The following is a 26,083-nucleotide window of genomic DNA, read 5'->3' on the forward strand; positions in this document are numbered from 1 at the left end:
TTTAACAATACAACTGTTCTGTATCTTGGGAGCTTGTTCAGAGGTGTTAGCGGGGGAACGCAGCTACTAGCACGCCCTTGACTGAAGATCTGTCCTCCACTGGGGGAAGGTCGTCCTCCTTGACAGAGTTCTGGCAGCTTCAGGAGGAACACACATGGAGCTGTGAGGGAGGAAGGGGATACCCGCCTAGTCAGCCAGATCAGCCGTGTCAACCCTAGTGATGAATGCAGAGACAGATGTCGCAGCCAGATTGCCCTCACATCCAAGAACTGTTCTGTATCTTAATTGTGGTGGTGGTTAAATGACTGTACAATTGTTTAAACCAGTGATTCTTAACTGGGAGCAATTCTGGTCCTTAGGAGACATTTGGCAATGTCTAGATATGGTTTTACACACCTCAAAGGGAGAGTGGATGTTATTGGCATCTTTGGGCAGAGGCCAGGGATGCTGCTAAACATTCTGTAGCAGGACAGCCCCTACAGCTAAGAATTATCTGGCCCCAAATGTCAATAGTGCCAAGGCTGAGAAACCCTGGTAGAAGCCAGAGGTCAGAAAGTATAGCCCAAGGGCTAAATTCATCCTACCACCTGTCTTTGTACAGCCCACAGGCTAAGAATAGTTTTGAGATTTTTTAATGATTGGAGGAAAAATCAAAAGAATAGCTCATGAAAATTATATAAATCCAAATTTCAGTGTCCATAAATAAAGTCATGCTCATTTATTTATGTATTATCTGTGGACATTCCAGCATTCCAAAAGTAAAGTTGAGTATTTATGACAGAGACTATGTATCCACAAAGCGTAAAATATTTACTACCTAGCTCTTTATGGTTAAGTTTTTTAACCATCTAAACCATGGAAATGTACACCAAAAAAAAAAAAAAAAAAAGGTAGGTTTTACGTACATAAAATTTTTAAGTGAATTTAAAAATGTGAAATTATAAGATGCCTATACTGATTTAGTATGAGTTGTGTGCCAACACTCATTTCTGTAAATGTGCGTGTCCTTTCTGGTTTTTCTGATAGAAGGTAAATAGTGAATAACAGAAATTTATCACTGATTGGGTTCTGATGTGAAATTTTCCTATTTAAAAAAAAATCATATGCAATATCTCTGACCATGAAGAATCTCATTCAGTTTCCTGGACACAGAGACAGTTCTCCAGAGAAGACATCTGTGATGAAGCAGCTAATACCCCGTGCACTTGTCATCAGATCAGTAACGGGGTCTGACTGGGTCTCTCTGACCGTGACTGTTCCTGGACTGAATGGGGCATTTATCACACTGTCTCGGGCAAACCAGCTGACCATCATGCACATGGGCCCAAGAGCCTGTGAATTAGCTCCTGTCCATTAACCCCTGTCCAAACACTCTGGCCCTACTACCGTGGTCACGTTATCAGTCCCCTCCAGACCCTGGAAGCGTGATCAGGCATGAGCTCCCTGTCTCCTACCATCCCTCATCTCCACTTGGACAAACTGTCAGTTAATTAGCTAATGTGGGTAAAAATGCTCGTAGCTGAAAAAATGCTCAGCTCCGCTATTATGATAATCATCTGCTGGCTCCCCTCCCTCCAATTCCCTCTACCCCAAAGTCAGCCCACAGGACTCCTTGCTGTCTGCGGATGAGAAAACTGGAGGAGGTCATTGAATGGTCACCCATGTTTAAGGCCAGAGGCCCCCTAGCCTCCTGATGCTATGCCAGCTGGTATTGTAAATCCTGAAGCCCATGGTCTGGATTGACTTTCCTTATTTAAAGGAATTGGCAGGGCACCTAGGTGGCTCAGTCAGTTAAGCATCTGCCTTTGGCTCAGGTCATGATCTTAGGATCCTGGGATTGAGTCCCACATCATAGGGCTCTCTGCTCAGCAGGGAACCTTCTCCCTCTCCCTCTGCCTGTTGCTCTGTGCTCTCTCTCTCTCTCCCTGCCAAATAAAGAAAATCTTTTTTTTTTTTTTTTTAAGATTTCATTTATTTAGGGGTGCCTGGGTGGCTCAGTCATTAAGCATCTGCCTTTGGCTCAGGTCATGATCCCAGGATCCTGGAATCAAGCCCCACATCAGGCTTTCTGCTCAGCAGGAAGCCTGCTTCTCCCTCTCCCACTCCTTGCTTGTGCTCGCTCTCTCGCTGTGTCTCTATCAAATAAACAAATAAAAATCTTTAAAGAAAAAAAAAGCTAAATTTTTTCTTAATTTTTCATTTATTTAGTTGAACGAGACAGAGACAGAGACAGAGAACAGCAATAAGGAGGAGAGGGAGAAGCAAGCTTGCTGCTGAGTAGGGAGCCCAATCCCAACAGGACTTGATCCCAGGACCCTGGGATCATGACCTGAGCTAAAGGCAGATGCTTAACCAACTGAGCCACCCAGCTGCCGTAAATAAAATCTTAAAAAAAGAAAAATAAATAAAAGAACCATGGCAGATCTAGGATTCCCCCAAATTATCAAATTTTGGGTGATGTTTGATTTCTTTCTTCAGCTAGATGGATCATTGAGAAAGTCAAAACAGCCTTTTGAAAAGATTATGTGGGAATCATAGCATTATCTGCTCCAAGTTTACAGAGCTTTAAGCCTGACATTCCTAGGGCCAAAACTCAATTCTCCACCTCTCAATTCAAGCTGCTTTGAGAAATCCCTGTTCAGAAAGTTGATCCCTGAAGGACAGGATGTCGGCTACAGTGCCCCGAGTTGCTGAAGTTTCGTGCAGTTATCAAATGCCAAAACAGGAAGGTGCCCAGGGGCAGACGTGTGTTACTCCTATCCATCTCCCCTTTCTCAAAGGTCTTTCTGTGGGGTGGAACTGAAAATAGCCGACCTCAATTGCCCAAAGCCCAATTTCAGAAGAGTTAACTGCACAATTTCACTGTAGCCATATTTTGTCAATTCCTGTGTGTTCCCTGGTGCTGCTTAGAGAGCAGTTAGACTATCTTGTTTCTCTCTGCCTATCATCCTTCTCCAACTCCTTTCCTAAAGTCCCGTCAGTTCTCACCAGGGCAGCTGTTATGGCCTCTTCCCGGGGTCCCCGCTACCATCCCATGCCCCTGCTGACTCCCAGCCTCCTCCTCAACAGCCAGACAGATCATTCCAAAACACAATTGTGACCAGTATCATCCATTGCCTAAAAATATTTAATGGCTATCATTGGCAGAGTAAGTCCAAACTCCCTAACGAGACAATAAAGTCCCTTCAAAATTTTGTCCCCACCCCAACACACTCTGCTTGTACCATACCAGGCCATTCCCCCTTCCCCACCTGTGACTTGAACATGCCAGGCTCTGTGCCCATGCTCACACCTTTTCCTTCCTTCTGGAATGCCCTTTCTACCTCATCTGCATCCATGAAAAACCCTTATTCAAGAGTCAGCCCGAGGGTGCCTGGGTGGCTCAGGGGGTTAAGCCTCCGCCTTCAGCTCAGGTCATGATCTCAGGGTCCTGGGATCCAGCCTGGCATCGGGCTCTCTGCTCAGCAGGGAGCCTGCTTCCCACTCCCACCTCCACCCCTGCCTGCTTCTCTGCCTACTTGTGATTTCTCTCTCTGTCAAATAAATAAATAAAAATCTTTCAAAAAAAAAAAAAAAAAAAGTCAGCCCAAATGCCACCTTCAGGAAGCTTTCTGTGAGCTCACCTCTGAACTGCCAGAGCCCTTTTTCTCTTGGGCCTGCTTTGCTTTCTATGGTGGATATTAATGTACAGATGCACTTTCCCCCACGGGACAATAGGCATATTAAAAAAAAAAAAGTCCTATAACCTAGTGTAGCATATAGTAGGGGTTGGTAATCATGAGTGACAGATGAACAAACTGCAGTAGAAGATCATAGGCTAAAAGGCTAACAGGAGGGACGCCTGGGTGGCGCAGTTGGTTGGACGACTGCCTTCGGCTCAGGGCGTGATCCTGGAGTCCAGGGATCGAGTCCCACATCAGGCTCCCAGCTCCATGGGGAGTCTGCTTCGCTCTCTGACCTTCTCCTCGCTCATGCTCTCTCTCACTGTCTCTCTCAAATAAATAAATAAAATCTTTAAAAAAATAAATAAAAATAAATAAATAAATAAATAAATAAATAAAAGGCTAACAGGAGCATCAGAGGAAGGGAACTGGGTTGGAAGGAGAAGCACAAGTCACCAAAAAAAGAAAAAAAAAAAAAAAGCCAACAAGGTTGAAGACTGAGCTGACATCTTAATAACAATAGCTTGCAAAGTCTGGGAATTGTGCTAAGCATTATCCTCTTTACTCATCACAGCCACTCTAAAATACAGATACTAGCGGTGCCTGGGTGGTTCAGTGGGTTGAAGCCTCTGCCTTCCACTCTGGTCATGATCCCAGGGTCCTGGGATCGAGCCCCACGTCCGGCTCTCTGCTTGGCGGGGAGCCTGCTTCCTTTCCTCTCTCTCTGGCTGCCTCTCTGTCTGCCAAATGAATAAATAAAATCTTAAAAATAAATAAATTAATTAAATTAAATTAAATACAGATACTATTATCATTGACATTTTTCAGATGAGAAACTGAGGCTCCCAGAGGGTGAATTCAACATTTCAGCCACTGGCCTCCTTACTGGTCTTTAAATATATCCCACATACTCCCAGTTCTTTTTTTTCTTTCTTTTTTTTTTTTTTTAAGATTTTTATTTATTTATTTGACAGAGATCACAAGTAGGCAGAGAGGCAGAAAGAGAGAGAAGAGGAAGCAGGCTGTCTGCCAAGCAGAGAGCCCATTGTGGGGCTCGATTCCAGGACCCCGAGATCATGACCTGAGCTGAAGGCAGAGGCTTTAACACACTGAGCCACCCAAGTGCCCCTCACACTCCTACTTCTGAGTCTTCACACTTGCTCTACCCTCTGCCTGAAACATTCTTCCCCCAGTACCGGCAGAGCTTGCTTCCTCCCTTATTGTGGATCCCTATTTAAATATCACTTTACCAATGAGTTCTCTTCTGGCCACCCTATATAAAATGGCAAATAATCCCCCAGTCAGGGCCAAAGCCCAGATTTAAAACCAATTCTGACTCCAAAGCCAGATGACAAAGTTATAGTCATGGGGTGGGATGGGACAGGGGGGCGGTGGTGTCAAAGGGACTAGAAATTCTCATCACTGAACCAATTACTGTGATGATTGGTTGGGCCAGGTCTCAATGACCATCCCTGGAATTGGGCAGGGTGGGGGAAGGGAGGCCCATTTGAACTACATGGATAAAATGGAGGAGGGATACTCCAACAAAAAATTGGGAGACTGCAAACCAAAGGAAGAGAGAATTCCAGGCAGGTAAAAACAATAAATATTCACAATAGCCAAACCCTACCAATTTAGTGAAGGAGACAGTCTGATCTGTAGATGAATTCACCAGTCCAAATGGACCAAATCATTGACCTAGTAGACCCACGTTGCTCTGGCCTCCAGGAAACTACTCAGCACCAAAAAACTGAGATTCCATTTTTTACTTATCAAATTAGCAAGAATTTTATTTTTAAAGATTTTTTTTTTTTAATTTATTTGAGAGAGTAAGAGTGCAGGGAAGGCAAGAGGAAAAGGGAAAAGCAGATGCCCCACAGAGAGCAGGGAGGTCGAGGCAAGGCTTGATCTCAGGACCCTGAGATCACAACCACAACTGAGACACCCAGGTGCCCCAAGATTTTTTTTTTAGTGTTAATACCTCTATCAGGATGCTGGAGTATAATCGGTAGAAACTTTCTTTCTGGAAAGCATTTTGGAAATACATATCAAGATCTCAAAAAATATTTTGATCCTCTCACCCAGTAATTTAACTTCTAGAAAAATTTGCAAAAAAATGTAATCCAAAATTTGGGCAAAGATTTAGGCACCAAGGGGGCACCCCGGCAGCTCAGCCGGTTGAGGAGCTGATTGTTGATATCAGCTCAGGTCATGATCTCAGAGTCCTGGGATGAGTGCCATGCCAGGCTCTGGGCTCAGAGAATCTGCTTCAGGATTCTCTCTCTTCTTCTGCCCCTCACCCCACTTGTGCACACACTCTCTTTCTCTCAAATAAATAAACAATTTTTTTAAAAAAGATTTAGGCACCAAGATTTTCATCACAGAGTTTTAATAATAGCAAAAAAAGAAAGCAAAGAAGACAGACGGAAAAGAAGGAGGAAAGAAAGAAAATCTATATGTGTAAGGATTAGGGTTTGGTAAAATGTAGCTCCATATAGAAGATTATGCAGTCATTAAATGATATGGGATAATTTGTATCAATTTGTCGAGTAAGAAAGCATGATACAAAACTGTCTACAAAGTATATTAACCATGCAAAAGAAAGCCACATATGCCCAGAAATGAAAAAGATAAATATATTAAAAATACTGGTAGCATTTATCTCTCCACGATAGATGCTTTATATATTTTTTCTTCTTACTTGTGTATATTTTCCACAATAATCAAATATTACTTAAACATTACTTTGAAAGTAACCCCTTCTTAGCTCCCAAGAATTTGGCCACCCACTTACCATTTCAGCCATTTGGACACCTGTGGAGAAACACTTGGTGGGTGACACAAGAGGGTTAGCAACACTTTTTGTGTCTTACAACATTTCCCCCATCATTCACAGAAAGATCAGTTTTTCTTGTATTTGCCAATCCACCATTTGAAAGAATCCATCACTTCCTCACATGATGCTTCTTCTTCTTCTTCTTCTTTTTTTTTTTAAGTAAAACAAAACCTGGGAATGGACCATAAACTTGTGCTGAACCCTGATATGAAAATGGGTAGGCCTTGGGCTTCCAGCTGCCAATGGAGTGCCAGGGCAGAAGGGATGCCCAGGCTGATGGGTGCCAGAGGTAGGTAAAAGTGCCCCCATTGTAGGCCTGAAATGCCTCCAATAATTCTAGCCTGCCACTATTTGGGGTTCTGTGGACACAATCTGCCTAGAGGGCCCTCAGAAGACAAGGTCTCCCTCACTGCAGGCAATGGCTAATTGCCAATGATTGCTGACCTGGGAGACAGAGTGACAACACAAATGGCACTACCTCCAGGAAGCTTTCCCTGCCTCCTTCCCTGAGCCTCACTACCGCTCCAGATTACATTTCTCCCACAAGGAGCCGTGGCTCTGGGTACTTCCCTTGCCCCTCTTGGAGCAAATGTCACCAGTGATGATGTGGCAGCCAGTACTGTGAGAAGACATCCCACAGACCTTGGTTCCCTCTCTGGCTCTGCCACTCAATTCCTGAACCTCAGTTTCCTCAGCTCTAAAATGGAGACAGTAAGCAGCACAGAGAACTGTCCCCATCCTGGGACCTGACAACCTTACCAGCCTCCTGTAACATGATTGTACCCAAAGAAACTGCCAGCCAGCCCAGAGCCACAAGAATACTCCCTAGGCCCAGCCCAGTGGTGGCAGCACCCCCGCCCCCCCGCCAACCTCCCCACCCAGACCTCCAGCCAGCCGCAGCCAGGGAACAGACAGCCAGTGGTGGCTAATGATACCTCTCCCATCTTCTGGACAGAGTAATTGCCAGGTGGGATGGCAGGACCCCAATTATTGAGGGTCTGTCCAGGGGTGTGGTCACAGGCATGTCCAAAACTGAATTCAGCTTCCCCTCAAATGTGTTACCCTTCTTGCTGCACCACCCAGGGGACCCAAGTTGGAAATCAGGATAAGGTTCTCACATCTCCTTGTCTCCCATTCAATCCATCTGTCACCAAGTCCTGTCATTCCCATCTCTCAAATCCACGTTTCTTTCCATTCCAGGGCTTCCTGCTATAGTTCACATCACTATCCACCTCTTCACAGGTCTCCCAGACTTCACACTGCCCCACAGGGAGGCTCTTTCCTCCTGCTGCTGCTGAAGACTCCTCAATAGCTCTCAGAAAACCAGCCTCAGTAAGTTTAAGCTCCGCACCTTGCTCCAGTTTGGTCCAGGCTTACCTTTCTAACCTCATCTCCATTCCCCACCTCCTGTCTGTAGTTTCCCCTAATTCACTGTCCTGTTTCTCACCAGCCTGTTTTTGCTCATGTCATTCCCTGTCATTAATGTCCTTCTCTTCATCCCTTTCCCACTGACTAGTTCCTTCTCATATTTTAAGAGTTAGCTCAGATTTCCATTCTTCCAGAAGGCTTTTTGCTCCCACATTCCCAACACACACACTACCAAACTAAGTGTCCTCATTGTTGCCACTTAGTGTGAGCACTGTTTCAAGCACCTTTGATGCTTGTAACTCATTTAATCTTCACAGCAAACCCTGTGCCTAGGTTCTCCTATTATTATCCTCATCTTTGGATACGAAAACTGAGGCTTGCAGAAGTTAAAGTAACATTTCCAAGGCCAAATCAGTGGCTTAGCAGTGCTGAAACCAGGTCTCTCTTTTTTTTTTTCTTCAATAAAAAGACCTGCATTGTTCTTTTCTGATTGTAAAAGTACCGAGAAAGAAGTAAAAATCACTCTTCTTTTTGTCAATTTGGTGAACCCCTGGTCTGGCATGCAGTAGGCACTCAGTAAATGCCATTTCTCTATGCCTATGTATACATGCTGATTTGGATAGCATTTTATATAAACTGCTCACACCAATCCTGCAGTTTCCTGAATCTGGAGCTCCTGGGAGTGCACCGAGCACCCCCACTCCCGCATCCATCTAGTCCCTAGTAGCCTCAGGCTCCCGGGCCTCCGGCCTCCGAGGTCTCCAAACTACAGCTTGGAGGATAGGGATCGAGATGAGGACAGGGATCGCTAGAACTCGTTCTCAGGTCACAAACCACAACTGTACAGACACCAGACAGACACCAGAGACCAAGTGAGGTGCCCAAGCCGCTCTCAGGCTTGGGGTAGCCCCTCCTAGGCCGGAGGATTCCGCCTCGCTCCACCCCCAACGCTCTCCAGCCCTACACCTCTAATCTCTCTACCAAAACCTCCGGCCAAGACCTGGGGACCAGGGGCTCTACCTGCCCAAGGTGCTCCCACCCCCACACTCCCAGTCAGGCTCTCGGTGGCTCCCACTCTGCATCTAGGTCTTCCACACCGCGGCTTCCGGCTTCCCACCCTTAGCCCCTCCCCCACCGCGCGATTAATTACAGCCCCGCCCCCAGGCTTAGGGCCGCGGCCGCCCCATTCCCGGGCTCCCATCGCCACCCCGCCCCCGGGCTGCTTCCCTGGCTGGGGAAAGTACCGTCCCCTCCCCCCGCCCCGTTCAAGGCCCTGGCGCCCTTGGGTCAGGGCGGGAGGAGGCCCTTCCAGACAAGTGCTGGCGCCGGGTGCGTCGCACTTTACGGAAAGGACGCCCGAGAATAAATCCGGAGCGGATTTGCATCACAGCAGCAGGGGAGGGCTCGCAGCCACCGAAGTTCTATAGCGAAGGACGTCCCCGTCCTGTCCCGGACCCGTGGCGGGTTTAGGAGCAGTGGGGGAGTGGGGGGGAAGCTGCTTCAGTGAAGGAGGAGTGCGCACCGCCGTGAAACCTGGGGCGGGAAGCCAGCTAGCGGGGAGTAATCTCTTCCCCTTGGCTGGGCGGACCTCAGCCTCGGCCTGGGTCCTCGTCGAGGGAAGTGGGGACCGAGGTTTTCTGTGCACGCGTGTAACTTGGACTAAAGGAAACAGCCTCGGCCCGGGGGGTAGGAGAGCTTAGCAGTCCCCACCCATACTGCTAAGAATCTCCCAGCCCTGGTCTCCTGCGATCCCCCGCCCTCCGTCCGCTGGGGCCCTTGTATCCCTGTGGCCTGCACGTCTGTGACTACTGTGTGCTCACAAAGCGACAGTCCTGACCTCAGGTCCTACCCCGGGCTTAGACTGCAGCTCATCAGACTTCCACTCCACCCCCATGGGCCAGTCTGCAGGGCAATTCATTCGCGTCCTTAGGTGAGGCAGCTCATGCTTTCTCAGCCGCAAAGTCTTTTACCCCTTTGTATCAGCTAAAATGTTGCTCCTTTTAAGTCCAGCTCCAAAACCAGCTATAATTCTTCAGTGAAGCCTGTAGGGGTCCGTGCCCCTGCCTTTCTAAGCCCCTAGTGTCCCAAGTCTGAACCTCTCTTTTAACCCTGACACTTCTCTCAGTGTACTACCAAGCATTAGGCTGCAAGTTTTGAAGAACGAGACTTAACTGTGTCCTCAGTGCCAAGGGGAGTGCCAGATACTTGGTGGGGACAGCATTGGCTGCTGTGTGATCTTTGGCAGGTCCTGCTCCCTTTCAGGACTTCACATTCCTCCCTCACCCTCATGGTGAAACATCTGGATGAGATGGCAGTCAGGGTTGCCTGCCTCTCTGCCGCTGTGAGCCAATGACTTACCAGATCTCCAAGCCTCCTGTGGTGACCCACCCTGGGAAGGGCAAAAGTCAGGGCTCCATTTGAAATTCTTACACTCCGCTGAGTCAGTTAATAGAGACAACTGTGCAAGGTAGCTGAAGCTTAGGGATCCAAAAGGTTCCTAGAGGTGAGTCTAATGCCAAGGCACCACAATGCTATCCCAGCTGGAAAGTACCCCCCAGCCCCACCCCAACACCCAGACCAGGTTCCAGAGCCCTGAAAACCAGTTTCATTGGGGGGGGGGTGTTTAGGCCATCCCAGAAAGTGAAGAAGCCCCCATTCACCGCCCCTCCCCAACACATACACACTCTCTCCAGGAGCAGTGGCAGCAGCCTCTCAAGCCCCTGAAGACCAGCCCAGGACCACCCCTCTCTCTCTGTTCCCACCCTGCAGACAGCCGCCCCAGTCCAGCTCTCAGTAGTCGGAGGTGGGAACACCCGATAGGAAGAGACTCAGTTAGCTTTTCTCACAGCACAGACTGTCAGCCCCTACCGCACACTTCCCTAAATGGACCTCCCTACCTACCTAGGGCCGGCCACATGGACTACTGCTCCCTGAACTTCCATCCAGGGGTTTTAGTTTGACCTGTTGAAGCCACATGGATTAATGCTAATCTGAAACCACAGCCCTCAGATTAAGACCATCGCTGAGATTCCAGTTCTCCCTAGCCTAATGATCTTGGACATGTTATTTATCCTCCCTGAGCCTCAGTTCCTTCAATCATAAAATGGGAGCAATGATTTATATACACAGGGTGGTTGCAGGCATCATGTAAGATTTATAAAACACCTGTCATAGGAACTGACGTATATAGGATGTCAAATGTAAGCATTATTTATATTCCTTATTCCCTGCTTTCTCCCCTGAAGCTGTCTAACATTTTGTCTGAAAGCTGAACACTGAGACATTGAAAGGGAACAGGACAAAACCAGGAGTATAAAATGCTAAAACCTGTGCTTAGGACCCAATTATCAACTTCAAAAGAAAGCAAAGGTGGTTTGAGGCCTAGAGAGGGGACATGATTTGCCAAAAGTCACACAGCAGATGGAGGTAGGGAGAATGGCAAGCAAGCAGGGAGAGGGAAGCAAATGAGGATGTGGGAAGGGGTTGGGGCTGAGGTTTTGAGCTGAATCCAAGGACAGTCAGCAGAGCAAGAGGATCTCCAGCTGACATTGCCCCATTTTCCATGCCCAGAAGAGTTTGGCATTTGCCTCTCTCTGGAAATGCTCCTTCTGGGTTCCTGAGTTTGCAGTAGTTTCCCAGAAATGCTAGGTAAATATCCGTGTAGTTTACTGAGTAACCAACCCCATAATCAGGCGGGAGTCCCCATACCACGTGCTGCCTCCAGTTTGGCTCTTTCTGTAGAGATGCGTCTCCCAGGCACCACCCCAGGGAGATGCCCCTCCCCCACGGGGTCCCTTACCAAGGTCTTGCTAGGGGCTCCGCACCCCACCCCACAGCATGGCTTTTTTGGTCACAGCTCAGCATCCTCTTTGTTTTGTTTTTGTGTTTTTTAAAGATTTTATTTCTTTGTTTGACAGAGAGACACATAGTGAGAGAGGGAACATAATAAGCAGGGGGGAGTGGGAGAGGGAGAAGCAGGTTCCCCGCTGAGCAGAGAGCCTGATGATGATGATGATGATGATGATGATGGATGATGTGGGGCTCAATCCCAGCATCCTGGGATAGTGGCCTGAGCCCAAGGCAGACGCTTAATGACTGGGCCACCCAGGCACCCCTCAACATCCTCTTTGGAGAGTTGGCTCTTCCCAGCAGCCCCCCAAAATTGTGGTATACAGAATATTTTCTATTTAGTATTTTTCTTCCAAAAAAAGCCAGATGTGGCTTGCCATTCCAGTGTGATAAGATGTCTTACTAACACTTAAAAAGGTCCTGGGCTGCTGTTAACCCCAGTCATGGAGAAATCGGGAGGCATTGTGACTGGTGTTAGATTGTGACTGGCTAGGCTACTTGATAAGATTTTCTTTAGGCTATGTTTTCTTTGTTTCTATTGTTCCACTCTCTGCGTCCCCCTTCTGCTGTTCCACTCCCCTCATCCTCAGAAATCAAGATGTGTTCTCTTGGAAGATGTCTGTCCTCTGATTTATTGCAGGCTTCTTAACTTATTCTAAGCTCATGTGTCCTGAGCTCTCTGCCTCCTCCTCAGTGTTCATGTGTGAACTCCTTTCCCCGCCGCCAATGCCCGTCCTCTAGTTTAGACATTCACCTGAAGGTAAGGGTTTCACTAATTGACTTCTCAAGCCTTCTCTATTCGAGGATACTCTGACCTTGAGATCTGGGAATCAGTGATGCCAGAATTTCATATTTCTGACTCTAATTCAGATTTCACCACTCTAGAATTCTGTGATGCTAAGATTCCATGACTGTGGATTCTATGCATTTAGAATTTTATGGTTTTTGTGTTTTCATGAATTTATCATGGACTTAGTGACCATAACCAGGACCCATTTGTCCTGGGTTTTTGTGTTTGTTTTCCAGAGGACGCAAGTCTCAGCTCTGGGCTTTCTTCTTTGTATTCGCTGAAGGCACAGGAAGATTATTGGATAAAAGGTAGCATTCCCACTTTCCCTGGGGCTGGAATATGCCCAGGACAGCCTAGTCCTAGTCCCCAGCAATCAGTCCGCCCCACTCCTTCCAAGCTCCTCACTGGGGCTTCGAATATCTGACGGTAGCAGGAAAAGTAGGCTCCTGGGAAGGCCTTCCACTCAGCTTCCTTTCCTCCCAGGCCTGCCCCAGGATCCAGGGCCAGAAAGTTAACTGGGAGACTGGCCTGGTCAAGTGGGCAGAGGGGGAGGGAGGGTTGAGCACAGGGCAAGGAGCCAGCAAAGTAGGTATGGGAGATTCCCCAGGGAGCCCGGGAGCTTTTTCTGAAGGTGAGGAAGGAACAGAGGACGGAAGTAGGGGTGTGGGTGAGGGTACTGGTAAGGGTGGGGTGACCCATATAGCATTGTAGGGTTGGAGCTAGGCTTCCGGTCATTGACCCACTGGTGACAAGGGACCTCCAGCCTGGCGCCCAGGGGGCAGTCGTTCCCGTCCTTACCCATTGTCCCAAACACAAACTTTGTGTTTCTTTGCCTGAGTCAGACTCCCAGGAAAACCCAGAGGGCAGGAATTGGGCATGGGGAAACTGCTTCTTGCACTCCTTTCTGGAAAGGGGGCAGGACTTTCCACAGATCACACTAGGGTTTAGGGTAGACAAGGACTGGAATTCCAGGCTCCTGCCTGCAGCTCAGAGCTATTCCCCCCAACTCCAAAGGGTCCCAGTATTACAAAATGCTACCCCAACAGGACTGCTCAGCCTGTGGCCTGACTGGACTCTGGGTTGGAAGATGAGTCTGCCCCCAGGCAGCCTCCCCGGAGCTGTCTGGACCTCCCCTCCAGCCTCTAGGCTCTTGCTGAAGCTGCCAAACCCGTTTTTCTGGTGGCTGCCCAGAGGTGGGCTGGAGCGGGAAGCCTTCTCTGGACAAGAACCCCTCAGGCCACTGTCCTCCCCTCCTGACCCCATCCCTCCCTCTTCCCACATCTGTGCCTCTAAGGGCTTCTTCCCCCTCAGCTTCTCATCTCCTTGTGTTGCTGCCCGGGCCTTAGGAGGTGTGGGCCTGCCCTGCCCTCTTATCTACAGATGGAGGACTCAGGACAGGCTCCAAGGGATCACTCGTGGAAGGTTCCAAAGAACCACACCATGAATTGGGGGGGGGGGGCACCACTTGGATGCTGGTTTGAGGCAATGTTGGGAGCACTTCCTGGGGTACGAGGAGTGAGTCTATGGAATTCTGGAATGTGGTTGTCAGGGTAGAAGGTGCAAGGTTGGGGAGGGTGCCCCTCTGGTTCCCTCAAGTTATCTCCAGGAGCTACAAAGAGACAGAGAACATCATCCCAGACCAAGTCCCCCTGCCACCAATGTTCGGAGTCCTTGCCACAGCCTGGTGCAGTACCTGTGTAATCTGTCTCATGTCTGTCTCCCACCGAGCTATAACACCCCCCAGGAAGAACTCCTGCTGTCTTGCACACTGCTCTATCTCCAGAACTTGGCACCCTCCCTGGCACATGGCAGGCACTACTGACTGAGACTGAGTTTCAGATTGAAAAGCAGAAGCAGAGGAACCCTAGGTGCTGGAGACCAGCCAGGTCTGCTCACCTAACCCAGGCCCCTGTTCCAGGCTGCCACATGGCCCAAGCCTCTTCCTCTGGTGTTCTCAACCCCCAGGGAGCTCTGGTGGGGTGGGAACCAGTGACCAGTACCCAGTCATGCAGGTGTCACCTAGACTGGAGTGGTGGGTGCCCTCTGGCTGCGGCTGCCTCTGGGAGCCTGGAAGGGGAGGGGCCCTGGAGGAGCCCGTCATTGCAGAGGGAGCTAAAAATAGCCAGTAGAGATGATGTCATCAGGTTCCCACAGTTCAGCATTCCCCACCCCCAGACCCCGTCTCTCTCACACTCACACACACACACACATACACACATTCTCAGAGACACAGATACACAGAGACACAAGTGTGTGCGCACACACACACATACACCCACTCTTCTAGGGGAGGGAAACTTCTGGGTTCCAGGGCTGCAGGGGCAGGGAAGTCTGGTGAGTGTGTCTGCATGTGTGCGTGTGTCTGTGTGTGCCTGGGTTGCATGAGTGTGATTGCATGTGTCCATCTATATGCTTAGGTGCTCGTTCGAGATGCATGCATGTTTATGTCAGCGTATGTTCTTTCATAAACATGTGTATGTGTGGGTGCATCTGCCAGCTGGGGAGGTCCACATGCATTAGTGGCAGTGTGTAGCTCTGTTTATAAGCCTGTACTTGCATGCACCTGTGTTTGTTGCATTGTGTGTATGTGAGTCTACTTTTGTTTACACGTCTGCATATGTTCACGGACTGTGACATGTGTCTTTAAACGTGTGGGCCCCTTGGTGGGCCTTGGGCAGCAGCCCAGCCATCTTCCTGCTTTGACTGAGGTTCAACACCACTTCCCCCACACCCGAGGAGCCTCATCCCCCAGCCTGCACAGTCTGGGTGCAATGTGGCAATGACGTCTCTGCCTGGTCCCGCCTCTCTGGGTCCTGGTGTCTGGCAAGCCTTGGAATGTAAGGACACAGAGACAATTCACTTTCTCCTCCCAGGCTTTTTGAAGCCCCAGGGGGCCAGGCCATGGCTTTCAGGCTTCATTCCCACCCCCAACCCTCAGGGACAGGGGAGCCCCAGACACACACCCATGCATACAGTGACACCTTGGAGAAGAGTCCCTCACAGTGTTTCCCGCAACTAAGACACAACGCCATGGAGACACACCCCACAGCAATCCAGTTACACCTGATGACACATGGGCACACACTCAGAAAGCCAAATGGAAAATCCCCAGGCCGGAGTTCAGCACCCTCCCCCTTTCTGGACTCAACTCGGTCTCGCCCCACCCCTAACCGCCCAGCGCAGCTGACAGTCCTGGAACACACTGGCCTCAGGGAATAGCTCAGGGGTTGAAGGTGGCCTGCCCTCCCCAGAAGCAACCCTCTCCTGCCTCAGGCTGCCCACACCCCATTCCTGACCTTCATTCCTCTCAGGGATGCCTCCCTCCGGCACACACATACCCTAACAAACACACCTGGATGCACGGAGGCACACCCACCCACTCGTCCATTCACACTCCCATTGTCCTGGCCTCACATACACTCACCCCGACTACATCCGCACACTGACCACCGCAGCCACAGAGCCATATACAGCTCACACTGAAGCACTCCGGGAGTTAGACTCAAGTCCTAAAATCTCTCATCCGGTCCCTGTCTGATCCATGCCTCTACAACCTCCTCAAGAACCTGGCTCCCTGTAACTTCCAAGATGTCTGTGGAAACCCTTTTCCCTGTGCAGTGGGGGGAAATGCCCCCTACCTCATGGGGCTGACCAAAAGCTGAGGTATGCGTGGAGAAATGGTGTGCATTGCTGACCTTGTCCTGTCCTTCCGTTGTCTAACTGTGATCCCAGCTGTCCGCACTAAAGCCTGTCCCTGGGAGCATTCAGCCCCAAACCCACCCTCCTACCCAGCATAGTTGTCTGGAAACCCCTTACAGTGGAGTAAGCAGCTGCAACAGAAATGATTGTATTTGCCTGCTGTTAACCACCCATGGCCCCTAGGAGATGCAGGTCTGGAGCCAGCCAAGCTTCTGGACTAGTTTCTGGACATTTCTAGAAGATCAGAAAGCTGCCAGGTTGACAGAGGTGTCTGAGAACTGAGGAGAGAAAGGAGAGGGGAGAGTGTGAGGAAGATAGTCCTAGAAGCTCCACTTTTTTTTTTTTTTTTTTTTTTTAAATATTATTTATTTATTTATTTATTTGACAGAGAGAGAGAGAGACCAAATAGGCAGAGAGGCAGGCAGAGAGAGAGGGGAGGAAGCAGGTTCCCTGCTGAGCAGGGAGCCCGATGCCAGACACGATCCCAGGACCCTGAGATCATGACCTGAGCCGAAGGTAGCGGCTTAACCCACTGAGCCACCCAGGTGCCCCGAAGCTCCACTTTCTTAAGAGTCACAGTTCCCCAGGCCCTCCTCTCTCAGCCAATACACCCTCCATTAAGGCTCTCAGCCTTTAGGACGTCTGCCATTGAGACCCCACCATACTTTGAGGGTGGTATTTCACACAGGGTATGCCCCCTAGAGTGCCTCTGCAGGGCTAAGATGGGGGAAAAAGAATGGTTTTCCCAACTGGTTTGGTTTGAAATCCCTGGTTTTTTGAACTCCCACCCTGCCAGGTGGCCCTTGGCTAACCTTGTGGCGGAAGGATCCACACACTGGTGGTGGCGGTAGGAGTGTTGTTGTTTTCTGTGGCCACAGTGACAGGATTGGTGGCTGCAGGGGTGGCAGCTGGGCCTTGGGGTTTCTGCCGGTATGTTCTGCGGCTACGCTTGAACATCTTTGGAAATCGAGGCCGAGGCCAGCCTAGCCTTGGCCTGCGGTAGGGGGAGCTTAGGCCCCGGGGCCGAGGGGCACGGACAGGCTGAGAAGGCCCCATGGGCACAGGAAGCTTCTGTAGTGTGCTGAGGGTGTGCCTGGACAGGGCAGCTGCAGCCTCTATGACATAGAGTCCACATAAGGGCGGTGCTCTTTTTTTATAGGTCTTGGTCCCCCGCCCCACCCCATGGGTCACAGTGCTCTCCATGGGTCCAGCCCAAGGGCCAGAAAAACCTCAGCTTGGCCCCTAGGAAAAAGGAACTCTGAGGAGGGGAAAATTACTTCCTGGCTTTCTCATTTACCCACATTGACAATATTAACACTGTTTCTTAACCATTTACTGTGGTGCCAAAGAGCACCCAGTACTTTATAAACACTCTCTCATTAATCCCACAACCACCTTACTCTATCATTATTCCTATTTCATATACAGTCAGTTCTCATTATTCACAGTAGTCCCAGTCTAATAAAGTCCCCACCACAAATAGCACATTAGTAAATGGAGCCAATGCTCCTACAGGGTTACGTTCCTACCAGCCTCTGGTCACATCCGGCTATAAGGCCCATTACAGCCTTCTTGTGCTCAGAGACACTAGATAGCACTTCAGCATTATTCAATAAACAGCAAAATCACCACCACAAGCACAAAAATGAGGAAAATGTGACACTGAATGGACCACAAGAACAGGTATACACTCTAAGAGGTCAAACAAGGAGGCAGAGAACCCTCCTATTCAGCTTCCGCTAAGAACATGGGAAGGAGGCAGCTCAACATTTTTGCAGCTCTGCGAATGTCTTGTGAGTGACCACAAAAGTGACATGAGGATTGGCGTGGGGCTACAAATAAATTCTAGTGAGTAGGTCAATTCACAGATATGGAAGTTATGGAAGCCATGAATAATGACTGGCTATATAAGGAAACTGAGGCTCAGTTAGGTGAGGTTGCACAATTAGAGGCAGGCAGGGTTTCCTAATCCCTGACGGCTACAGTCCAAAGCCCAGACATTTAACTCTTGCTGTTCTGCACTCATTTATTCATTCAATCATTCAGGAATTGTTCACTAACAACTTCATATGTGCTGGGCGCTGGGGTCATAGATGGAGGTGACCTGGCTCCCATTCTTCCTGAGGGGAAAGAGAAAGCCATGAATTAGTGCAGCTGGAGGAACACCTAGGTCCTTAGGGCAACGTAAGTTGTGTCAACCCTTTCTTATAGCAGACAGGAATGTGAGTGGCTCTGCCAGGCCTTGCACTGAGTTGTTGTGGAGTGGTGGACATCCACCCCCTCTCTCTTCCCTCTTACTCCACCTCCAGCCCTCCTTCCGAGCTTCCATCTTCTCTGTTCCTGTAGAAACTTGCTAGGAGACTTTGGGGTCCTCAGCACCACCCTAAAAGTCCTCACACCCCTTCCATCTTCTATTGCTATCCTCAGTCTTAGAAAATGGTCCTTGCTCCCGTCAAATTCTAGCCACTTGGCCTTGGCCATTTTCTTCCTCAAGACCCAGACCAAGGCCTCCTCTCCTGTCCTTTCTGAAGTCTGCTCCTCCTCACTTAGAGATCCCATCACTATAGACAGTCTGCTTGGTGGTTAAGGTAGAGACTCTAGCATCAGACCGACTAGGGGTGAATCCTGGATCTGCCACTTACAAGCTGTGTGATCATGGGAAGTACTTAACCTTCCTGTGGCTATGTTTCCCCATATTTAAAAAAGGGAGAAAAGAGAATCTATCTCATAGGATTGTTGTGACAAGGGGGGAAAAGACAATATATGTAATGCATTTAAAATATGATCTACACAGATATTAGTGTTATTGGCCCCTTCTCTCCAGTTTCTTCAGCTGTTTCCTCCCATTATAGAAAAACCAAAATTAGGGGTGCCTGGGTGGCTCAGTCATTGGGAGTCTGCCTTTGGCTCAGGTCATGATCCCAGGGTCCTGAGATAGAGCCCTGCATCAGGCTCCTTGCTTAGCGGGAAGCCTGCTTCTCCCTCTCCCTTTGCCCCACTTGTATTCCCTCTCTCACTGTCTCTGTCAAATAAATAAATAAAATCTCAAAAAAAAAAAAAATTGCGGCGCCTGGGTGGCTCAGTGGGTTAAAGCCTCTGCCTTCGGCTCAGGTCATGATCCCAGGGTGATGGGATAGAGCCCTGCATCGGGCTCTCTGCTCAGCAGGGAGCCTGCTTCCCTTCCTCTCTCTCTGCCTGCCTCTCCGCCTACTTGTGATCTCTCTGTGTCAAATAAATAAATAAAATCTTTAAAAAATTAGTGTCAACTATATTTACATTTAAAAAAAATTTTTTTTGAAGATTTTATTTATTTATTTATTTGACAGAATAGAGACAATGGGAGAGAGGGAACACAAGTGAGGGGAGTGGGAGAAGGAGAAGCAGGCTCCCCGCTGAGCAGGGAGCCCAATTCGGGGCTAGATCTGAGGACCCCGGGATCATGACCTGAGCCGAAGGCAAACACTTAATGACTGAGCCACCCAGGCGCCCCTAAATTTTTTTTTTTAAGTCCACTTCATCCATCTCTCACCCCCTCTGGCTGTGACTCTCCACACTCTGACCTTCCCACTCTGTGGTCATTCCTGTTTGTCCCAGAGAAAATCTTATTTAAGGTCTTATTTAAGGGGTGCCTGGGTGGCTCAGTGTGATCTCTCTCTGTCAAATAAATAAATAAAATCTTTTTAAAAAATAAAATAAAATACAATAAAATCTTATTTAAAATCCCTATAGGGCGCCTGGGTGGCTCAGTGGGTTAAACCTCTGCCTTTCACTCAGGTAGTGATCTCAGGGTCCTGGAACTGAGGCCGGGATCAGGCTCTCTGCTCAGCCGGGAGCCTGCTTCCCCTTCTCTCTGCTGGCCTCTCTGCCTACTTGTGAGCTCTCTCTGTCAAATAAATAAATAAAATCTTTAAGATCCCTATAACTATTTTCTTATATAGACCAGCCTAAGCTTAAAATCAAGCCTAAGAAATCCACGCGCCCCCCCCCAAACCCCGCCCCAGGTCGCACATCTAAGCAGCAGCAGAAGTAACATGGAAGTACCTGGTCTGAATGACTCCAAAGCCAGAACTTCCCCAGCACCTCGATATCCGGAGCACTGGAGTGGAAAGGAGGACGGGCAGTGGAAAGAGACAGGTAGGGGTCCAAGTGAAGCCCTTCAAGGGTTCACACTGGGACTGCGGAGTCTTACAAGTGGGGGTGATGCTTTTGTGGGATCATTGCGCCACCTGCTGGCAGAAAGGAAAGGGGTGCTTGCTGGACGCCCATTGCTAAGAACTCTGGATGGGGCGGGGTGGGAGCAAAACCTGGGGAGGGAGATGGGTAAGGAGGAAAGAGGAAGGGAGGAGAAAGATGGGAAAATTGAGATTCTGTAGAGGGAAAAGGACCAGAAATCATTTGCTCCTCAGAGAAGGGGGTAGAAGCTGCTAAACCTGGGTCATTTTTTTGCAGAGACGGGGAGACAGACTTTAGGTATGTCCCTCCAAGGTTGCTTTGTGGTTTCTCAGTTGCTGGGAGTCAGTGCACACACAGCACAGAGTGTGTGTGACGCATGTGCGTGTGCACTCATGGGCACAGCTAGGTGTTTGTGTATGGATCTGTGGGTGCCTCCATAGACGGCTGCTTGGGCAGATGAGTGGGCCCGGGAGCGCACGGGGTATGGAGGAATGGATCCGCAGGCCAGCGACTCTGTGGTCGAGGTCACGCGCAGTTCTGAAGGCCACTTGTTTACCCTCCCACTTCTCTTCCTCCTTCGGATCTGGAAGGGTGTTGCTTTGGTTGGCGTTGCCAGGCCGACGACCACGAGGCCTGCGGCTCCGGTGGCTATGGGGACAGATCTCCAGGCAGCAGGGGGCAGCAGGGAAGGAAGAGGTTGGCTGGCTGTGGGGTTGGGCAGGCAGGAAGGTGAGCCCAGGACTTTAAAAAGGCTGCCCCGCCTGCAGGTGAGCGGTGGAGTGGGAGAGCCAGCCCCGTCTCACTGCCTGCCCACTGGAGTGGCAAATCCCTTGCGTAGGCTGTCCCCTCTGGAGCCTCAGCAGAGCCTTCCTTCAGAACTACCAAGAGCCCTGAACAGGTGATGGCACAGGATTGAAATCATCCTATGAAGTAAAATCAACCTGGAAACGGGGTTTGGGAAACTGGAAGGCCAATGGGGGAGGGTCCTGAGAGACTAGGGTTGGATTGATGGAGGGGTCCAGGATATATTGGGGTGGGGAAGGGCGTGGAGTGACGTATGGTGTGGGAGTTGGGCTTGGGGTGCCTGTGGAGAGAGCTGGGGGATCAGTATCCCAGTGTCGGGTGCTGGGAGAGGACCTACAGAGAGGCAGGGGTGTCAGGATAGGACTTTGGAGAAGCCCTGAGGGGTCAGAGGCTAGATGTAGGGGAAGCGGGGTGATTTAGGGGTCCTGGATGCTGGAATCTGGTATGGCAGGTTCCCAGTGCAGGGGCCGGCCCAGGTAGTAGCAGAGGTGGGCAGCAGAAATCCCTAACTCCCACTTGTCTGCCTCCCAGGAGCCACTATGCAGTGTTTCAGCTTCCTTAAGACCATGATGATCCTCTTCAATTTCCTCATCTTTGTAAGTATGGGAGTTGTGGGCTGTTCGGGCCTCCCTATGGGAGGGGGTCACAACCACAGCAGAGCCCAAGCTGGGAAATGGGAGATTGCTGGGTCCAGACTCTGTTGCATACTTTTCCCATTCAGTTAGGGTGCAGAAGTCTCCCCAAATACTGAGTCCTGGTCTTAGGAGCAGCCCAGCTGCCACAGTTGGGGTAGAAAAGCTTAGGAGAAGCTCCTCCCTTCCAGGAAGCTTCAGACCTGAATTAGGGCAAGGTGGGATAGGCTAACAGAAATGATTGCTGTTGTTTCATAGGCACTGGGGGCCCAGGGAGGGGAAGCGTTTGCCCATGCTTACCTGTACAAGGAAATTTAGTGGCTCTGTAGGACAGATGGGAAGTTGAAAGGAGAGAGGCCTGGAGACGTTAGAGCAGAGATCAAGAAACACTTATTCATTCAACAAACAGTTATGGCCTAAGACTCTGTGCTAAGTGCTGGGGGAAAGGTGAGTGAGCCCTTTCTCTGCCCCTGAGGATCTCAGGTCCAGCAGGCCAGGTAGACAGTTGTAACATATAATGTCTGGCCTTAGCACAGGGGCTATAGGAGACCCCACGAGGGACTTAAACCCTGGTCTGAGAAGACTATCTGGAGGAAACAGCTGTGTCTGGGCATTTGCGCTGGGTGAAGGGGTTGTAAAGCATGCAAAAAAGGCCCAGAGGCAATGAAATCAGGTATTGTTCAGGAAACCAGGAACAGAGGAAACTGAGTAATGAGGCATGACCCTGGAGATGACGGTGGAGACGGGGGAAAAATGGATGAAGGACAAAGCTCTCAGATGGTGGCTGAGGGATGGAAGGAGGGGTGAGGGAAACAGAAGCTTTGAAGATAAAGCCCATGTCTCTGGTCTGAGCAACCCAGGGGATGTCCTCCAGGCAGCTGTGTACCCAATGCAGTTGCAGTTCTGGTTGGAGCTGGACATGGATGTTTGGAAGTCATAGGACCACAAACAGTCAGTGAAACCATGGGAGCGGGGAAGAGCACTCAGGCCAAGTGAGTTCTGCAAAACCCAACTTACAAAGAGTATGTGGAGAAATAGTCACCTGGAAGCAGCTAGAGAAAGAGCAACAAGAGGAAAACAAGGAGCCCATGATCTCAGAGAGGTCAGAAGGGTCTGGCTCATGAAGTGTCTACCCGATTGAGCGCAGGATTGGCACCACAGATCTTGGAGCTACATTAGAGGGGCTTACAGTGAATGGAAGGTGAGGAGGTGGAGACATGACCCATAGAGAGATTTGGAGAAATTGGGCTGCGGGCGTGTTACCTCTCAGACTCCAATATGGTGCATGCCTTGGGCCTCTTTTGGCTTCAGGGAAGTAGGCTTTGCCCGTGTATCTGGAGAAGGCAGGGGTATCTCAGCAATATGGAGAGGCCCGAGGGGGTTAAAGGCAAATCCGGTTTGGTTTCTGGCCTCTGTTGCTCAGGCTTTGCCAGGCTGGGCAAGGCAGGGCAAGTCTCAGGCTCCTTGAAATTTGACCCTGTAGGCTGGGAGCCCAGCCCCCATCCTTGGGCAAACATGCCTGGGATCCAGCCACAATCTGGCATCTCATTCCTGGTTCTAGCCTCAGTTTCTACAGCTGGGGGACTGGACAGCTAGGTGGAATCAGGCTGATTTATCCACTGGTGCCTGGATCAGTGAGGCTTTTCTCTAAAAGCTGTGGCATCTGGACAGTACCTCCCCCGATCTGGGCCTCTGGATTCCATGAGGTTTGGGGTTGAGCCAGAGAGCCTCTGAGAGCAGCCCCAATGGCACTCCATTCCCTCCTGCCTCAGTTTTCCCTGTGAGGCAAGGAGAGGTCTAGGTTAGATGAAGGGCAGGTCTGGAGTTTGATCCTGGAGAGCCCCAAGGTAGGTGTCCCTTCTCACCGAGTCCCTCTCCAGGGCTGGAAGCAGGTGTAAACCTCAGCCCCGCCTCTGTTGCTATGGTGACTGTTGAGCCTGTTGTGGCTTCCACCCCACTGTTTCACCTGTCCCAGGACAGAGGCAGTCAGCTCAGCAAGGAAATGGGGTAGGGCCCCTCTTACCCCCCCGCTGGCCTCACCCACTTGTTTTCACTCCTAGCTATGCAGCAGTACCCTGACAGCAGTGAAGGAAAGTCTTGCCTTGCCCCCCCCATTCTGTGGATATTTCTAGAACCCCCGATTCCATTTATATCTACATTGGTGTGCAGCCTGGTGCTAGCTTTGGGTGGCCCAGCTCCCATCCTTCTGGCTCTACAGAATGTTTTTCCTCCCTACAGGATGAGTTTTTAGACTCCTTAGCCAGTAAAGGGAGAAATTTCTCGTTTTCCATCTTCCTATCTCAAATGAGTGGTAAGGAACTGCTTGCCCACACTGCTTTAAGGCCTGCCTCTCTGTCCCCAGCTATGTGGTGTTGCCCTGTTGGCCGTGGGCATCTGGGTGTCGATTGACGGGTCGTCTTTCCTGAAGATCTTCGGGCCGCTGTCGTCCAGTGCTATGCAGTTCGTCAACGTGGGCTACTTCCTCATCGCTGCCGGTGCTGTGCTCTTTGCTCTCGGTTTCCTGGGCTGCTACGGTGCTCAGACTGAGAACAAGTGTGCCCTCATGATGGTGTGTCAAACCCAGCTCCCCGGGCCCCTAACCAAGATCCAGGGTCCCCTCACCCTTGAATCCAGGCCCTGGAGATCCCCAAGCCATGCTCTGGACTCCAGGGCCCTCGGCAGAGGGAGCCGCTGCCTTGCCATACTGGGTGGTGGGTTGCAATAGGTAAGGCACAAGGGACCGCCTCTTTCTAAACTCAGACCTCTGGTCCCCATTCAGTTCTTCCTGATCCTCCTCCTCATCTTCATCGCGGAGGTGGCAGCTGCTGTGGTCGCCCTGGTGTACACCACCATGGTGAGGAGCAGGGGACGGGGCAAGGGGGAAAGATGGGGAAGAGCCCTGCAAGTGGGCTGTGGCCCCCAGGGCCCTGAGCACAGGCCTGCCCCACCCAGGCTGAGCACTTCCTGACGTTGCTGGTAGTGCCCGCCATCAAGCAAGACTACGGTTCCCAGAAGGACTTCACCCAAGTGTGGAACACCACCATGGAAGGGGTAAGGTGGGCTGGGGGACATTTTGGGGTGGGGAGAAAGAGGCAAGGCCCTGCTGACCACCCTTCCCTCCTCCTCTTCAGCTCAAGTGCTGTGGCTTCAACAACTACACAGATTTTGAGGGCTCTCCCTACTTCATGAAGAACCATACCTTTCCCCCGTACTGCTGTGCTGACAACGGCAATGGCACCACTGTAGAACCCTGCACCGAGGAGAAGGCTAAGGACAAGACTGTACAGGTATGGTATGGAAGGTTGGGGGCTGCTTTAATGGCCGCACAGTGCTGAATGAGGGAGCGGTGCAGCGGCTGACTCTCCCCTCTCCCCCAAGGGTTGTTTCAGCCAGCTTCTGTATGACATCCGGACCAATGCTGCCACTGTGGGTGGTGTGGCAGCTGGAATTGGGGGCTTGGAGGTAAGGGGGTGAGGAGGGTGGGGCAGGGTAACCCAACTGGACCAGGGTGCTTGACCCATCTTGGAGGCCTTGCTGGAGGAGAGAGACTTCCGGTGGGGTGTTTTGGAGGTGGGGGACTAAAGCATAAGGGCCCTGATCACATCCCTCACCTCTGCCCGTTCCTTTCCCATCAGCTGGCTGCCATGATCGTGTCCATGTATCTGTACTGCAACCTGAAATAGTCTGCTTCTACCTCCGCCGCCGCGGCTGCCACCCAGGAACCCAGGAGGGCACCCTGGCACTGCCAAGCAGCAGTGACTGGGGTGGGGACAGCCCCCCAGCGGTGTCACTTGGGCCAGAGAGGGCTGGCCTTGCTGCTCTGGACTTGGGGCCAAACAGGGGATGGCCCACTTCAGGCTGTGCCTGACTTTTCCTTCCATGGGCGGGGGTAGGGGGACAGAACCTCTAATGTGCCAGTTCTCCTGCCCATACTTCCAGTCTGTCCCTCAAACCCTTGACACCCTGTGGCACAGGGGTGCTCTTGGTGATCCCAGCAGCCCCTGGGGGATGAGAGAAAGACACCCCATTGCACAGGCATATGTAAAATCGGCAGGCTCTGGGCGGAGATGTAGAAGGCACAACAGAACTCATCACCCAATTAAAATGTCTCCATTCGGAACTTTCTGTGTATCCTTGGAGAGGCAGGATGCCTTGCCTCAGATTCCTGAGGGGCTGGTGACTCATAAGGCCCCTGTAAAAGTCTCAGAAGGGAAGTAGGGTGGAGGTAGGTGCCTGTTTCTCCTTCCCTTGAATTCCAGACCTGGGAGGG

General features: G+C 50.5%; 2 protein-coding genes and 1 long non-coding RNA gene across 3 annotated transcripts; 1 reads left to right on the forward strand and 2 right to left on the reverse strand.

The window, feature by feature from the left end:
* Window positions 1-16,438: 16,438 nt before the first annotated feature.
* Window positions 16,439-17,260, reverse strand: P3R3URF (PIK3R3 upstream open reading frame). Its single transcript, XM_044236761.1, has 2 exons — window positions 17,017-17,260; window positions 16,439-16,482 (listed from the first exon to the last, which is right to left on the reverse strand). The coding sequence occupies exons 1-2, from the start codon at window positions 17,258-17,260 to the stop codon at window positions 16,439-16,441; spliced, it is 288 nt and encodes a 95-aa protein (XP_044092696.1).
* Window positions 17,261-18,212: 952 nt separating this feature from the next.
* LOC122899917 lies at window positions 18,213-23,221 on the reverse strand. Its single transcript, XR_006383157.1, has 3 exons — window positions 23,077-23,221; window positions 20,246-20,430; window positions 18,213-18,324 (listed from the first exon to the last, which is right to left on the reverse strand). It is a non-coding gene; the product is annotated as an uncharacterized LOC122899917 (long non-coding RNA).
* Window positions 21,115-25,933, forward strand: TSPAN1 (tetraspanin 1). Its single transcript, XM_044236400.1, has 8 exons — window positions 21,115-21,275; window positions 21,713-21,777; window positions 24,176-24,382; window positions 24,593-24,667; window positions 24,766-24,864; window positions 24,945-25,100; window positions 25,192-25,275; window positions 25,449-25,933. Exons 2-8 carry the CDS (start codon window positions 21,721-21,723, stop codon window positions 25,494-25,496), a joined length of 726 nt encoding a protein of 241 aa, XP_044092335.1. The 5' UTR covers window positions 21,115-21,275; window positions 21,713-21,720; the 3' UTR covers window positions 25,497-25,933.
* The last annotated feature ends 150 nt before the right edge of the window (window positions 25,934-26,083 follow it).

The sequence above is a fragment of the Neovison vison genome, chromosome 2 (assembly GCF_020171115.1).
Source record: "Neovison vison isolate M4711 chromosome 2, ASM_NN_V1, whole genome shotgun sequence".
In the NCBI taxonomy this organism is placed as follows: Eukaryota; Metazoa; Chordata; class Mammalia; order Carnivora; family Mustelidae; genus Neogale; species Neogale vison.

Excerpts from the sequence above, each read along its gene's own strand:
- P3R3URF (XM_044236761.1), bottom strand. The coding sequence starts at position 17,260 with ATGGGGCCTTCTCAGCCTGTCCGTGCCCCTCGGCCCCGGGGCCTAAGC. Across the intron at positions 16,483-17,016 it reads GTGGATCCTTCCGCCACAAG|TTCTCAGACACCTCTGTCAA; the intron begins GTTAGCCAAGGG and ends TTCTCTCCTCAG.
- TSPAN1 (XM_044236400.1), top strand. The coding sequence starts at position 21,721 with ATGCAGTGTTTCAGCTTCCTTAAGACCATGATGATCCTCTTCAATTTC. Across the intron at positions 24,383-24,592 it reads ACAAGTGTGCCCTCATGATG|TTCTTCCTGATCCTCCTCCT; the intron begins GTGTGTCAAACC and ends GTCCCCATTCAG. Across the intron at positions 24,865-24,944 it reads GGAACACCACCATGGAAGGG|CTCAAGTGCTGTGGCTTCAA; the intron begins GTAAGGTGGGCT and ends CCTCCTCTTCAG.